The 12,050-nt window shown below is 43.6% G+C and overlaps 1 protein-coding gene across 1 annotated transcript in view; it reads left to right on the top strand.

The window, feature by feature from the left end:
• LOC149867303 (aldehyde oxidase-like) overlaps positions 1-12,050 on the top strand; it is a 77,919-nt gene that overhangs the window by 30,987 nt on the left and 34,882 nt on the right. The window contains exons 13-18 of the mRNA XM_090041702.1: positions 614-723; positions 2,299-2,483; positions 2,863-3,025; positions 6,597-6,689; positions 7,284-7,453; positions 10,703-10,829. Of these exons, the coding sequence (XP_089897828.1) occupies positions 614-723; positions 2,299-2,483; positions 2,863-3,025; positions 6,597-6,689; positions 7,284-7,453; positions 10,703-10,829 (848 nt within the window). The remainder of the gene's footprint in view (positions 1-613; positions 724-2,298; positions 2,484-2,862; positions 3,026-6,596; positions 6,690-7,283; positions 7,454-10,702; positions 10,830-12,050) is intronic.

The raw sequence follows: 12,050 nt of genomic DNA, 5'->3' as shown, positions 1-12,050 counted from the left end.
GAGGCACCACTGAGTCAGTGGAATGCAGGGGGGTCAGAAGTGGACCGGAAGTGCTTCTGGTCCATTTCCAGGTCTGCTGCCAAGTGTGCTGGGAACCCCCTGTGCTTCTGTGGGATACTTCATGTGCCCCAGCATCACAGCATTCATAAGCCCCTGCTACCTAGAGGTTTGTAGAAAAAGCATTTAAAGCAGTCTCTATCCTCAAATCTTTCTGAATCTTTCCGAATCTATTTGGACGCTTCTGATTTGATTCAGGGAGATTAAATAGTCTTCTAGTTCGATTTGGATTCAGAGATTCAGCCACTGAATTGGGCTGAATCTCCGCCAAATCAAATCAGGGGCCGAAGCTTCATGCAGCCCTACTACACAGTAGTTCATTGCTACCGCACAGTAACATCTTGTGTAAACGTACCCACTGTGTAGAATAACCAATGCTATCAGTAAAACTTCAGTTCAAGTGCACTGAAAGGGCATTAACCTTAATTTTGATGTTACCCACTCCTTCAAGTGGAGTTTAGACTAATTGGAAATAGTGTAGAGAAATGTATATAGCACTTGTTTTCTGGACAAAAAGAAAGAAAATTCCTAATAGGAAATTTATTTCTTCCATCAGAAGGAACACGTCAGATACCTTTAAATGAATTTTTTTTTTCTGGATTGGGAAATGATGCCCTTAAGCCAGAGGAGATCTTAGTGTCTGTTCACATCCCTCACTCAAGGAAGGTAAGTGTCCCGGTGATGGCTTATTTTTCTGGTTTGTATTGCCGTTTGTGTTATTGTTAGCCATTAGTTTTGTATGCTGCCTTTTTCGTTAAAAGAAGAAAACTACATTTTCAAAGGATATTTTGTATTTAAAACAGATAATTTTTTATTAATCCTATTTAAAAAACTTGTGAAAACAATTCAGAAATAGATCTCTGGGAAAGCACTGACATAACCATGGATTTTAGCATGAATTTAGTGATGTATAAAAATGGACAGGTATACTTGACCTAAGACTTTGACTATATTAAGGAATGCTCCAGCAGGACGTTATTTCCCCATCCTAAGTTTAAATCTCCATATTAAGAGTATAGAAAATATATCTCTGTATTTTCCTTTCTAAGCCCTCATGGATTTTCCCTCCTTTCTCCCATTGGATATTATTAGTATATTTGAGTCTTCCAAATAGTAGGCCTCTGTAGTTTAATTGTGAATTAATGGGACATCTGATGTTAAACCATAGTTAAAGTAGAATAAACACAGGTTTGTGTTCCTGGAATCTGATAGTGATAATACCCCTTTTTTCCCTGTGGTGATTTCAGGCTGTGGGCTGTGGGCACCCCGGTCTTGATTCAAGAAGCACAAGGTAGTGGTCTGTATGATAGGCACAGACAAGCTTTTTCTCCTTGTTTCCTGCTCTTCTACTAGAGTATAGAATCATTGTAACTAGAGGCCTGTGGCAGCAGCTTGAAAGAGGGATGATCAAAATAGCCAAATATAAAGGAATTGTAGTGGCCACATTTGTTGGGAAAAATGAGAAACTTTGGAGTAAAACATTTAAAATGTAGTTAAAAATGATTTTTAAATATGTCTCTAATGCATACAGTTAAACTCAGAGAGCTAGAATATTGGCATTTGATGTACTTTTCCATATTGTTCTCTGAATACAAAGACATTGTGCGCAAATGTGGACCTTATGCCTTCCAGGAGTTACCAGAAGGTCATTTTCTATTTGATTTCTTACTAGACTTAAAATGCAGTGAATGCCCCCATATCGAATCAAGTGTGATGATCCTCTATCATTTAAAGTAAACTGGCTTGTAGTCCTAAGCACTAAGCACCCACAAATATTACTGAATTCAGTGAGAAATGCAATACTTAATGCCTTTAATAATTATGTTTAGAATTATTTAGATGTTCTTGTTTTAGGAGGGTAGTTTAAGTACCAATGCGCACATCTACAAGTGACGCTACATTGTCATAATGACACACTATGGTGACATAGCATCCATGGGTGTCTACATGTAACCAGCAGCTACTTCACTGTAGCACGCTGCTACGGCAAAGTAGCTGCTAAAAATAGCTGTGAGCCATGCGTATGGCACAGTATGGGCAGTTACTGAGCCATGCTTTAATACTTTCAAAAGGAAGTACTAAAGTATGGTGCAGTAATGATATTGCATAGGGCAACATGTAGACACACCCAATGTTCTGTAAAAAAAAAAATTGCTTTTAATGTGTTTAAAATATCTTAAATATGGGTATGAGTGGAAACTATAATTTACATAAATGTTAATTTCTGGTTTTAATTTTCAGTGGGAATTTATATCAGCATTTCGGCAAGCCCAGCGTCATGAAAATGCTCTGTGCATTGTTAATGCTGGAATGAAAGTTCTTTTTGAAGAAGGCACGGACATCATTAGGAACTTCAGCATTTTCTATGGTGGAGTTGGTTCAACCACAACTTGTGCAAAAAAGTCTTGTGAGGCTCTGATAGGAAGGTACTATGTGTTTTTTCTATGGGCATTTTGTCCCTGTTGTCCATTGGTAATGAACAACAAATATTGTAAACAGCCAAAACTAAAGGATCTGAGTTTTCTTTTCAGTTAAAGGTTATGTGAATCTAACTTGAAAAGCTGGGATATTACAGAGAAGTATTATGGAATCCTTATGCATATGATAGTATGTTTAACACTAAACTATATAACTGTATTAATCTAGATACTGATCAATCATAGTTTCATAGCTGTTCGGGGCTGGAAGGGACCTTACAGATCATCGGTCCAACCCCCTGTACTTCTGAATTTTTTTAGCATTCAGATGTTGTAGCACATATCAGATCAATCTACAGGTTATGGATATATATTTTTCCTCTACCAGACAATGGACTGAACAGATGCTGAATAAAGCTTGCAAAATAGTTCTTGAGGAAGTTCTGCTCCCAGGCTCAGCACCCGGAGGTATGGTAGAGTACAAACGAACCCTAATGATTAGTTTCCTCTTCAAATTTTACTTGGAAGTTCTACAAGGATTAAAGTTGGTAGTAAGTTCTTTCCTTTTGCTCATTTTTTATTTTATTTTAATTAAAAGTTTAAAGAAGAGTTTTATATTAATAAAATGTACCATATTGAAAGCCATGAGGCAACCTTAGTATAGGGAATGGCTGAAATGCAAATTTCAAACTGTAGTGTCACTATGCATTATCACTGATTAATAAGGTGTATTTCTAGAGCTTAGCTGCTAACAAGAGTGCCAAAGCCTTATTTAAGTTACTGGATTTTCCACTCTGCTAGAACTCAAATTCTTGCTATCCAAACTTATCAGATTTCCATTTAAATCATTCTATTCATCTACTAATATTGTTCCCAAACAGCATTCAAATTGTGGAGAATTAAAACTAGACACCCTTGAAATTTGTGGAAATCTTGATTTACTTTCTTGCAAACAGCTTCCCTGTTTAAAGCTTCCTCAAGGCTCTGTTTGCCTTGCTTATAAGATGAAGAGACAACCTCTTCTTTCTAAAATATTGTTTAAAGGAGCTCATTTAGGTTTTTTTATGATTTATCTCAAATAGATCATAGTTTCATAGTTTGTAGGGTTGGAAGGGACCTGAGCAGATCATCAAGTCCAACCCCCTGCCACGGCAGGAAAGAGTACTGGGGTCAAACGACCCCAGCAAGGTGTTCATCTAGCCTCCTCTTAAACACCCCCAGGGTAGGAGCCAGCACCACTTCTCTTGGAAGTTGGTTCCAGATCCTAGCTGCCCTGACTGTGAAGTAGCGCCTCCTGATATCTAGCCTAAATATAACCCTCCGCCAGCTTGTGGCTGTTATTCCTGGTCACTCCTGGTAGCGCTCGAGGGAACAGGGACTTTCCCAGTACCTGCTGGTCCCCCGTGACTAGTTTGTAACAGGCCACTAGATCCCCCCTCAGCCTTCTCTTGTGGAGACTGAACAGGTTCAGGTCCCACAGCCTCTCCTCGTAGGGCCTGCCCTGCTGCCCCCTGATCATGCGAATGGCCCCTCTCTGGACCCTCTCCATGTTGTCCATATCCCTCTTGAAGTGCAGCACCCAAAACTGGATGCAGTACTCCAGCTGTGGCCTGACCAGTGCCGCATAGAGGGGGAGGATCACCTCCTTGGACCTGCTTGAGATGCATTGGATGCATGACAAGGTGAGGTTGGCCTTCCTGACTGCATCCCCACACTGCCGGCCTCTGTTCATCTTGGCATCAGTGATGACTCCAAGGTCCTTTTCTGCCTCTGTACTGATGAGAAGGGAGTTCCCTAGCTGGTAGGTATGGTGCTGGTTGTTCCTCCCTAGGTGCATCACTTTGCACTTGTCAGTGTTGAATCCCATCCTATTCTCATCTGCCCACCCTTGTAACCTGTCGAGGTCTGATTGCAGCCTATTCCTCCCTTCTAGCGTGCCCACATCCCCCCACATCTTAGTGTCATCAGCAAATTTAAACAGCGTGCTTTTCACCCCCTCGTCCAAGTCACTGTTGAACAGTGCAGGCCCGAGGACCGAGCCCTGCAGAACCCCACTGCCCACATCCCTCCAGGTCGAAAATGACCCGTCCACCACCACTCTCTGGGTGTGGCCCTCCAGGCAGCTGGTGACCCATTTGACTGTGTGGGTGTTGACAGCACAGTCCCCCAGTTTCTTTATGAGAACGGAGGCCTTCTGAAAGTTCAGAAAGACTACGTCCACTGCTACCCCTGCATCTAAGGATTTGGTGATCTGGTCATAGAAGGCCACCATGTTGGTCTGATGGGACCTGCTGCTAATGAATCCGTGTTGATTGCCCCTAAGCATAATCTCCCCTGCTGGCCCCTCATGGACATGTGCCACAATAATTTTCTCAAAAAGCTTGCCCAGGATAGATGTAAGACTAAGTGGCCTATAGTTACCTGGGTCCTCCTTCCTCCCCTTTTTGAAGATGGGAACAACATTGGCCCTCTTCCAGTCCTCTGGAACCACACCAGAGCACCACGAGTGCTCGTAAAGCCGTGCTGGGGTCCTGCAATGACCTCAGCCAATTCCCTCAGTATAGGGTGGAGATCGTCCAGACCAGCTGATTTGAATACATCCAGTCCTTCCAGCAGTTCCCTAACTAGTTCCTCACTAACCCTTGGCCTATGTGCACCTTCCCTGGGGCTTAAGGGGAGCCCAGAGGGGAGGTGACTGTTCCGGTCCCTGCTCAGGAAAATGGAGACAAAGAAATCATTAAATATGTTGGCTTTGTCTTCTGGTGTAACGACCAAATTTCCTAGTGTGTCCTGCAGGGGCCCCACATTACCCAGAACCTTCTTTTTGCCCCCTATGTATTTAAAAAAGGACTTCTTGTTGTCCTTGATCCAGGAAGCTACTCCCAGTTCCATCTCCGCCTTGGCCTTCCTGACCACCCCCCTGCATCCCCGAGCAACCTCAGTATAATCCTCCCTGGTGATGGTCCCTCCCTTCCATTGGGTATGCGCCTCCCTTTTAGCTAGGAGACATTCCCAGATGCCTTTGATAAGCCAGGGGGCTTTTGTGCCCTCCTGCTCCCTTTGATCCCTGTTGGGATTACCTCCCTTTGGGCTTGGAGGATCGTCTCCTTAAGGAGTGACCACTGTTCTTGGACACCTGGCTCTCCTCCCCTCCAGGACCTCAGTGCTTCCCCGACTATTCTCCTTAGCTCATTGAAGTCCGCCCTCCTGAAATCTAGGGCTGCTGCCTTGCTACACCTTGTGCTGGATGCTGAATTCCAGCAGGCGATGATCACTGTCGCCCACGTGGTCGAGCACCCTCAGCCTCCTCACCAGGTCGTCACCCGTGGCCAACACCAGGTCCAACAGGGGATCTCACCTGGTGGGGCTGTGCACCTCCTGAATTAAATGGAGGTCCTGCATTTTGGCTAAGAACCTAAGTGAGCAGCCAGACCTGGCTGACTGCTCTTCTCAGCAGATGTCTGGAAAGTTCAGGTCCCCCATGATGACCCGTCCTTTGACCTAACTACCTCTGTGAGCTGACTTAAGAATTCCTGGTCTAGCTTTTTCCCTTGGTTGGGTGGTCTGTAGTAGACCCCCACCATTAAGTCTCTTTCCCTGCGACTGCCTTGTATTCTAACCCAGACCACTTCAGAGCGCCCCTCCTCTGATTCTTTGCTAATTGACGAGGATGTGTATTCCTCCTTAATGTAAAGCGCCACCCCCCCGCCCCTTCCTCCCTGTCCTGTCCCTCCTATACAGCCTATAGCCCTCGTTGTTCACCACCCAGTCATGCATTGGGTCCCACTATGTTTCAGTAAGCCCCACTATGTCTGGGTTTGTGTCAGCTAGCAGGAGGGTAAATTCCTTCTGCTTGTTTCCCATACTACGAGCGTTTGTGTAGTGCATTTGAGGCTTCCTGTGGATGTGTGCACTGGCCCCCTACTTTCAGATCCCAGTAATGCAAGTGCCCTCAGTTGCTTCACTGTTGTTAACATCTGAAAAGTAACTGTTTAAGTTTCCCTACTTACCTTTGCCAAAAAATGTCCTGTAGCTTTGAAGCATGTTAAAAACAAAGTTTGCAAATAAAGTTATACAAATAAACTTGATTATTTTGAATTAATCAAATATGTTTCATTTTAGGATAACCATAGATACTGTGATATACCACAAAAAGATATGAGTGCCCTGGAAATTTTTCAAATCAAAACACCTCAAAGTTTACAGCTATTTCAGGTAGTGGCTTTTTCGTAATACCAAAGTACAAAAATTACAATTTTCAACTTCTGTACTTGTACCAGTGTTATTTTTTCCATTGTTATTCACATCTTTCTGATGAATCTCCATTTTTACAACAAAAGAAACAATTTGCAGATATAAACCTGTACAGCACATGGGGCCAGGGCCAGTACATGCTCCATGTGACATGTAGGGTCAGTCCAGAAACCCACAGCCCATGGGCTGTATGATTGTCATATCCTTCCACCACATCTAATATAGTTCAGTACATGCAGGCTCTGTGCCTGCATTCCTTCCTCATAGCAAAATGCATGCTCTCAACAGAGGGATGATCACCCTTTGCTAAAAATCCGAAATGTCACATTGCTGTGATTTTTCCTCACCTTCTTTATAGAACTTTTTTAACTTCATTTGTACAAGAGAACAAGACAGTGAATCATAAAGGTCAAAAATACAATTTGTTTTGGATACTGCATATACTTTCAGGTGTCCCATGTAGTGTTAAATTATAGCCCAGCCCAGTCATAGACATAGAAAGTATTATTTACAAACGTTTTAAGTTCTTCTGTAATTATTGTATTAACTAAATAGGTTGTAGTGCCAGAGAACCTTCCTCAAGATCCTGTAGGTGATTCCATCATGCATGAGTCTGCAGTTAAGCATGCCACTGGTGAAGCTGTTTACTGTGATGACATTTGTCCTATGAATGAAGAACTGTTCTTGGCTGTGGTTACCAGTACTAGAGCTCATGCAAGGATTATGTAAGTACATCAAAAAAGAAAAAGTAAGATGAGTTCATAGAAGTAAACCATTCATTTTGTTGAGTCTAGAAGTCTGAAAAGTCTTGTGATGAGAATCACATCTCACCAGGAGCAAGACTGAGACATATTTTAAAATAAAGTTATTAACATATTTATTTGGGAATCCTCAGCACAAAAACTGTCATGCAAATCTCGGCATGTATGATACCGCACCAACATAATTAGCAGTCTAAGACATAGAAAAGGATTGAGAAAACATACTTTGTCCTGCTTAACTATTACTCCAGGAAGAATTCATTTGCTCTAATGCAGGGGTTCCCAAAGTTTTTATGCTGCGGCTCAGCAAACAGCAGCCCGGAAACGGCTGTAGCCCAGCAAACTGCAGCCTAGCAGTCACAGCTGACCATGGCCAGAATTTCTGGCCAGAAGACAGGTAAGGATACCCCCATCTCCCAAGTGGGGCGGTAGGCCAACCCTGCGCTGCCACTGGCCCTGTGGAAGGAGCCATGACCTCTATGCCTGGCTTTGGGGGGGCCACGGTTTGCCAGTATAGGGCCACTTCCAGTCCAGCAGTCGACTGTGCTGCAGACTGGCAGCCAACCCACCATGGCCTGGGGATTGAGAACCCCTACTGTAATGTATTTACATAATTATTTTGTATACTGATTTTTATCACAGTGTATCTAAAGCAATTGTTCATTAAAATGACATAATTTACTACCATGCCTTCTGTACTACTGTTATTTCATAGATTTCATAGACATCAGGGCTAGAAGGGACCTCGAGAGATCATCGAGTCCAGCCCCCTGCCCAAAGGGCAGGAAGTCAGCTGGGGTCATAGGATCCCAGCAAGATAAGCATCCAATTTACTCTTGAAGGTGCTCAATGTAGGTGCTTGAACCACCTCCGCTGGCAGACTGTTCCAGACCTTGGGGGCTCGGACAGTAAAGAAATTCTTCCTTATGTCCAGCCTGAAGCGGTCTTGCAGGAGTTTGTGACCGTTCGACCTAGTCATCCCTTGGGACGCTCTGGTGAACAAACGTTCCCCCAGATCCTGGTGGTCACCCCTGATAAACTTATAGGTGGCCATCAGATCACCCCTGAGCCTATGCTTTTCCAGGCTGAAGAGTCCCATGTCTCTCAGCCTATCATCGTAAGATCTGTTTTCCTGACCTCTGATCATGCGCGTGGCTCTCCTCTGGACTCTCTCAAGCTTCTCCACATCCTTTTTGAATTGTGGAGCCCAAAACTGGATGCAGTACTCCAGCTGCGGCCTCACCAAGGCCGAGTACAAGGGGAGAATGACGTCCCGGGATTTGCTCGAGAAGCATCTATGGATGCAAGCCAGCGTTTTGGTCGCTTTATTAGCCGCATCATCGCATTGCAGGCTCATGTTCATCTTGTGGTCAATGATGACCCCCAAGTCTCTTTCTTCTGTAGAGCTATCCAACGTAGCACTGCCGAGCCTATAAGGATGCTGCAGGTTTTTCCTCCCGAGGTGGAGAACCTTGCATTTTTCAGTGTTAAACACCATCAGATTCTCGTCTGCCCATTTGCTGAGCTTGTCCAGGTCAGCCTGGATCACCCGCCTATCTTCTGGTGTGGATGCTTTGCCCCAAAGTTTGGTGTCATCGGTGAACTTGGCCAGTCCGCTCCTGACTCCAGTGTCCACATCATTAATGAAGATGTTGAACAGTATGGGTCCCAGGACAGAGCCTTGAGGGACCCCACTGGTCACAGGGCACCACAATGAGTGACTGCCATCAATTACAACCCTCTGGGTCTGACCACGGAGCCAATTTCCCAGCCAGCGGATCGTGGTGGAGCCAAGGCCACAACTGGCCAGTTTGGCCAAGAGGTGATCATGAGATACCAGATCAAAGGCTTTTTTGAAGTCAAGATATACGACATCAATCTCTTCTCCCTTGTCCAGGTGATAGGTCACCTGGTCATAGAAGGAAATGAGATTGATCAAACAAGACCTACCCGCAACAAACCTGTGCTGGCTGTCGCTTAGAATGTTAGCCTGGGCCAGTCCCTCAAGGATGGCCTCCTTAATAAACTTTTCTAAGATCTTCCCCAGGATAGAAGTCAGCCTAATGGGCCTGTAGTTAGCCGGATCCACTCTCCTCCCTTTCTTGAAGATTGGCACCACATTGGCCTTCTTCCAGTCTTCGGGCACTACACCAGAGCGCCAGGAGTTTTCAAAGATCCGTGCCAGGGGCTGGGCTATGACGCTCACCAGCTCCTTGAGTACCCTGGGGGGCAGATTGTCAGGGCCGGCTGACTTGAAGGTATCCAGCTTCTCAAGATGTTCCTTCACGAGGTCAGCATTGATGGAGGGTAGGGGATCCCCAACACCCGGATCTCCCTGTCCCATAGCAGGCATGGGCGTCCCATGGGACTGATGAAAGACTGACGCAAAGTACCTATTTAATAGGTTGGCTTTTTCCTGGGCGTCAGTTGCCAGTTGCCCCATCTGGTTTAGCAGGGGTCCAACGTTGCCCTTGCTTTTCCTCCGGCTCCCCACATATCTGAAAAAGGACTTTTTATTGTCCTTGATGCTTGAAGCTAGTTGGAGTTCAGTTGCAGCCTTGGCTTTCCTGGTTTGCTCCCTGCACTGTGCTAGTTTGCAGCAGCAAAACAGAAGAGATTTTGGTTTTGGCCTAATGTTATTAAATCTGTTCATACTGTTTCTCAAATAATTTGGAAGTTCTAAGCAAAACTAGGGGCTTTTTTTTTCCAAAGATTTCAAAATAATTTATTTGTAGATGTTATTAATTATCTTTTCAATGAAGCTATTGCTTTTCCTTGTAGCCTCAACTCATATTTGTCATGGGAATTTCCACTGTACCCCCACACTATGTTCTACAGGGTTCCAAGCCCAGAAATATAGTTTTAGAAGTACTAAACTGGGGGGGTAGGGGGGAGTCAGCTCGGGGGGTGTTGCCTACTTCATCCTGTTCCCACTGGAACTTCCACTCTAACTGTAATAAGCAACTAAGAATGAAACTGATAAGAATATGTGTGCATAATGAACATAATCATGTGGTTGTTACTACCATCTCCTTTTCTAATTTAGTCTACTTTGCTTTTTTGTTGCTTTAACTGAGGCTATGTATAAAAGTACAGGATGAGTTCCTGGGGGGAGATACAAGGCTTTTATTTGTTCCATAAAATTGGTAGGCATAAATAGTAATAATAATGCTACTCCCTTTGTGACTTTATTGTATGAACTTTCATTTTCAGATCAATTGATGTACTACAGGCTCTCAAATTACCAGGAGTGCTAGATGTAATAACAGCTCAAGATATTCCAGGGAAAAATAAATTTTTATCTCCTACTGGGACAGAGATGATTTTTGCTGAAGATAAGGTACTGTTTTTTCTTCTGTGACTTCAAGGTCATTTTACCTTGCTACTTTCAATTTTTTCAGGCATGGTTGTTGAACAAAGTATTTTGCCAGTCTGAAAAAGATTTTGCTTATTGCTAAGGTGATATTAAAACTACTTTAATAACACTTAGCATATAACTAGGAAAGAAAAAACTTTTATGACCTGATTCTTCTAACCTTTAGTCTTACAAGTAGCCATCAGTATTACAAGTAATCCACTGAAATTACTGAGAATATTCTTGTGAATAAGAGCTTGTAAAATTTGTTTCCTTTTTTTAAATGAAAAGTACACATTAGATATTCAGTAAATAAACTTACCTGACCTTGAAATTTTGTATCACTTTAGATTCAAATGTAATGTCACTCTTAAATATAAAAGCATTTATTTTGATGTTGGTTGACTGAGAAGAAAAGTAGACTTTCTGAGTCACTCCTGTAGTGCAGGATTTTGATCAACATTTTATTACAATTGAAATACTGTTTACATGGTAAATTTACCATTGGCAGCTCTGGTACACTGAAGCATGCTGTACTACTCCCTGGGAGGAGTGGGGGAATTGCCCCCTAAACTGGAAACATTATAGCTGTGCCCGTGGGGTCAGGCTAAGTGGCACTGCCAAGCATCAATGCCAGTAATCCTGCCTGAGGGATTGTTTGAAGGTGGCTACACTGTTTCCAGTTTGAGGCAGCCCACCCAGAGCAGTGAAGCATGTCTGAAGGCACTGCTGCTTGGGATGATGTTTGCCATATGAACATGGCCATATTTTCTAGGGAAAGTACACAGAACCAGCAAAGTGTCAACAGAATATCTCAGTGCTATGCCCCAGCAAGATTCACATTCTCCCTGCTGCTTTGCTTGTGGGGCCTGATCTGATTAGTGTGCTTAGAGCCAGTATATTCTCTGTAGTATCAGATTAACAGACCACTCACCATGAGAACTGGGTTCATATCTTTCCTTTGGCTGATTTGAAACAGGGACTTCAACCTGGGTTTCTTGCCTAGAAGGGGAGTACTATAACCTCTGACTAATAAAATATTCTGGGGGATCCATCTCCTCTCAATCTTCCATGTCAAAGCTGTTTCATTTGCGTGTCCACTGGGTTAGAGATAGGTAAGAATGACTCTTACAATATGGTAGTTAGGGAGTTCACCTGGGAAGTCCAGTATCCAGACTCTGCTATAAGGAACACTTAAGTGTTGAA

This window comes from Crocodylus siamensis, chromosome 4, assembly GCF_052110815.1.
Source record: "Crocodylus siamensis isolate JL-2025a chromosome 4, ASM5211081v1, whole genome shotgun sequence".
In the NCBI taxonomy this organism is placed as follows: domain Eukaryota; kingdom Metazoa; phylum Chordata; order Crocodylia; family Crocodylidae; genus Crocodylus; species Crocodylus siamensis.
This window is presented reverse-complemented; position numbering and strand designations above follow the sequence as displayed.